At 67.4% G+C, this 2,583-nt stretch overlaps 1 protein-coding gene across 1 annotated transcript; it reads left to right on the plus strand.

Moving 5' to 3' along the window:
- Positions 1-502: 502 nt before the first annotated feature.
- CLDN3 (claudin 3) lies at positions 503-1,859 on the plus strand. Its single transcript, XM_027612050.2, has one exon. It carries the CDS (start codon positions 815-817, stop codon positions 1,469-1,471), a length of 657 nt encoding a protein of 218 aa, XP_027467851.1. The 5' UTR covers positions 503-814; the 3' UTR covers positions 1,472-1,859.
- The last annotated feature ends 724 nt before the right edge of the window (positions 1,860-2,583 follow it).

Below are 2,583 nucleotides of genomic sequence, written 5' to 3' on the forward strand. Positions count from 1 at the left end.
TCTTCTCGGTGCCTCTGGTGGGGAGAGGCGGGCCCCTGGCTTCTGAGCGCAGACCTCCAGGGCCTGGATCAAGCCCGGATTGTGCGCCAGCCAGGGCCGGAGGGACCGAGGAGCAGGTGCGCAGCTCCCCCGGCAGCCGCCCTCTCCGGAAAACAGCCCCGGCCACGCCCACACTGGGTCCTTCCAGGCCCCATGGATCCCGGCCAGCTGGCAGAGACCCCCTTCCCCACGCCGCCTGTGCCAATGGCGCCGAAAATGTGGGGAGGTCGGGGAGTGTCAAGCAGATCGTGATTTGTACCGCAACCCCCCTGCCGGCCCGGGAGAATTAGCTTGGGAACAGTCGGGGACGAGGAGCGAGGGGCGGGGTGGCAGGCCTCGGCTCCGCCCCCTCTTGGCACCCCCCACCCCCACCCCGAGCTTGCGCCACTCCCGGCAAAGTCCTTCCTCCCCCGGCGCTCGGTGAAGGTGGGAAGAGGGGCCACGTCACTGTCCCCAGGCCGGGGGAACCGCGACTCCGCCCCTCCCACCCCCGTCAGAGCGCTGGGCACGGATCTAAGACTCACCGGCCCGGGTCCAGGGCCAGCCCAGTCGCCGCCGCCCGCGCACAAAGCCACAGGCAGGTGTAGGCGCTGCCGAGGCGCGAGCGGGCAGAGCCGAGCCGTTAGCGCGCGCCGTCCGTGCGTCCGTCAGTGCGTCCGTCCGCTGAGGCATCCGTCCGTCGGCGCGCCCAGCTCCCGCCCAGGCCCAGCGGTCACGGCCCCTCGTCGTCCCGCACCCTGAGCCGCCCGGCGGAGCCGGCTTTGGCGCGGCAGCCATGTCCATGGGCCTGGAGATCGCGGGCACCTCGCTGGCCGTGCTGGGCTGGCTGAGCACCATCGTGTGCTGCGCGCTGCCCATGTGGCGCGTGACGGCCTTCATCGGCAGCAGCATCATCACGGCGCAGATCACCTGGGAGGGCCTGTGGATGAACTGCGTGGTGCAGAGCACCGGCCAGATGCAGTGCAAGGTGTACGACTCGCTGCTGGCGCTGCCGCAGGACCTGCAGGCGGCCCGCGCCCTCATCGTCGTGTCCATCCTGCTGGCCGCCTTCGGGCTCCTCGTGGCGCTGGTGGGCGCCCAGTGCACCAACTGCGTGCAGGACGACACGGCCAAGGCCAAGATCACCATCGTGGCAGGAGTGCTCTTCCTGTTGGCCGCCGTGCTCACCCTGGTGCCGGTGTCCTGGTCGGCGAACACCATCATCCGGGACTTCTACAACCCGCTGGTGCCCGACGCGCAGAAGCGCGAGATGGGCGCGGGCCTGTACGTGGGCTGGGCGGCGGCGGCGCTGCAGCTGCTGGGGGGCGCGCTGCTCTGTTGCTCCTGCCCGCCGCGCGAGAAGAAGTACGCGCCCGCCAAGATCCTCTACTCGGCGCCGCGCTCCGCCGGCCCGGGCACCAGCACAGCCTATGACCGCAGGGACTACGTCTGAGGGGCAGCCGCGGGGACAGCCCAGCACCCTTCGGGCTGGAGCGCCCACCAGTCCGGCGTGCGGCTTCTCATCGGAGACCAGCCCGTCCCACACGCTGGGAGCTCTCTCACTGGACTGGGAGGGACCAACCCGGCGGCCCCTTCCCCAGTTGCACGCACCACCACCACCACCACCACCACCCCCCGGGCCGGCGAGCGGGAGCACTGCGCGGGGGACCAGCCCGCACGGACAGTGAAACCTTGCTCCTCCGGAGCGCGGGGCTGCAGTGGCCGCCGCTACTTGCCAGCCCCGTCGGGCTGCGGCCCCGAAGCCCGCGTTGGGCAGGGACCCGCAGTCTTGAAAAGGGCCAGTTGATATTTTTCAATAAAAGCCTTTCGTTTTGCATTTGCGGGCGCCTCCTTGTCCTGAGAGCCGACGCGCCTACACCGCCCTGCAGAACACCCACCCCCGCCCCTCCCCCTCCCTACCCCGCCGGCGTTGGCCTTGACTGGATTCTGCTGTACCGCTCCTCGCTGCCCGGAATGAAGCTTAGAGAGGGCAGAGGTTGGGTAACCGAGAAAGTGGGGTTGGAAACTGGGCTGGGTGCGCCCTAGGTGGCCATCTGGCCTACTCCCTGGGGATTCAGATGTTGAAGGGGGCGCCGCGCCTGGAGAGGCGGGTATGAGCAGTAACAGCCTGCTCGGTGGACAGAGAGGCGTGGGCGGAGGTGGGAGAAGGGGGGCGGCCCTCTGCTCTAGCCTGTGCTCTCTGGGTTTGTACTCCCAGTCCTCCCCGGTATGGCTGCACAACGAATCTCCCCTGTGCGTGTGAAAGAGCGCATTCAGTGCCATGATTTCACATTGGGAAGAGGAGAACAAAAAGACCTATTGTTTTTGTAAAACACAGCATCAGAAGTAAAGCTGGGCGGAATCTTCTCACCTGGAGGAGAGATCAGAGAGGGGCCTCATTTTCTTCCCGGGGCCCCGACCAGGAGAGAGAAACGACTCAGGACTTCTGGTGACACTCTAGGGCTTGAGTTTAGCAAGCCTTGGAAGCACTTGTGTCTGGGAGAAGGCGCAGGAAGATCAGACGGTAGGAAAGGGGGCCTGTGCCCCAAACCAGGAAAGAGATCC

Source organism: Zalophus californianus, chromosome 10 (genome assembly GCF_009762305.2).
Source record: "Zalophus californianus isolate mZalCal1 chromosome 10, mZalCal1.pri.v2, whole genome shotgun sequence".
NCBI lineage: Eukaryota > Metazoa > Chordata > Mammalia > Carnivora > Otariidae > Zalophus > Zalophus californianus.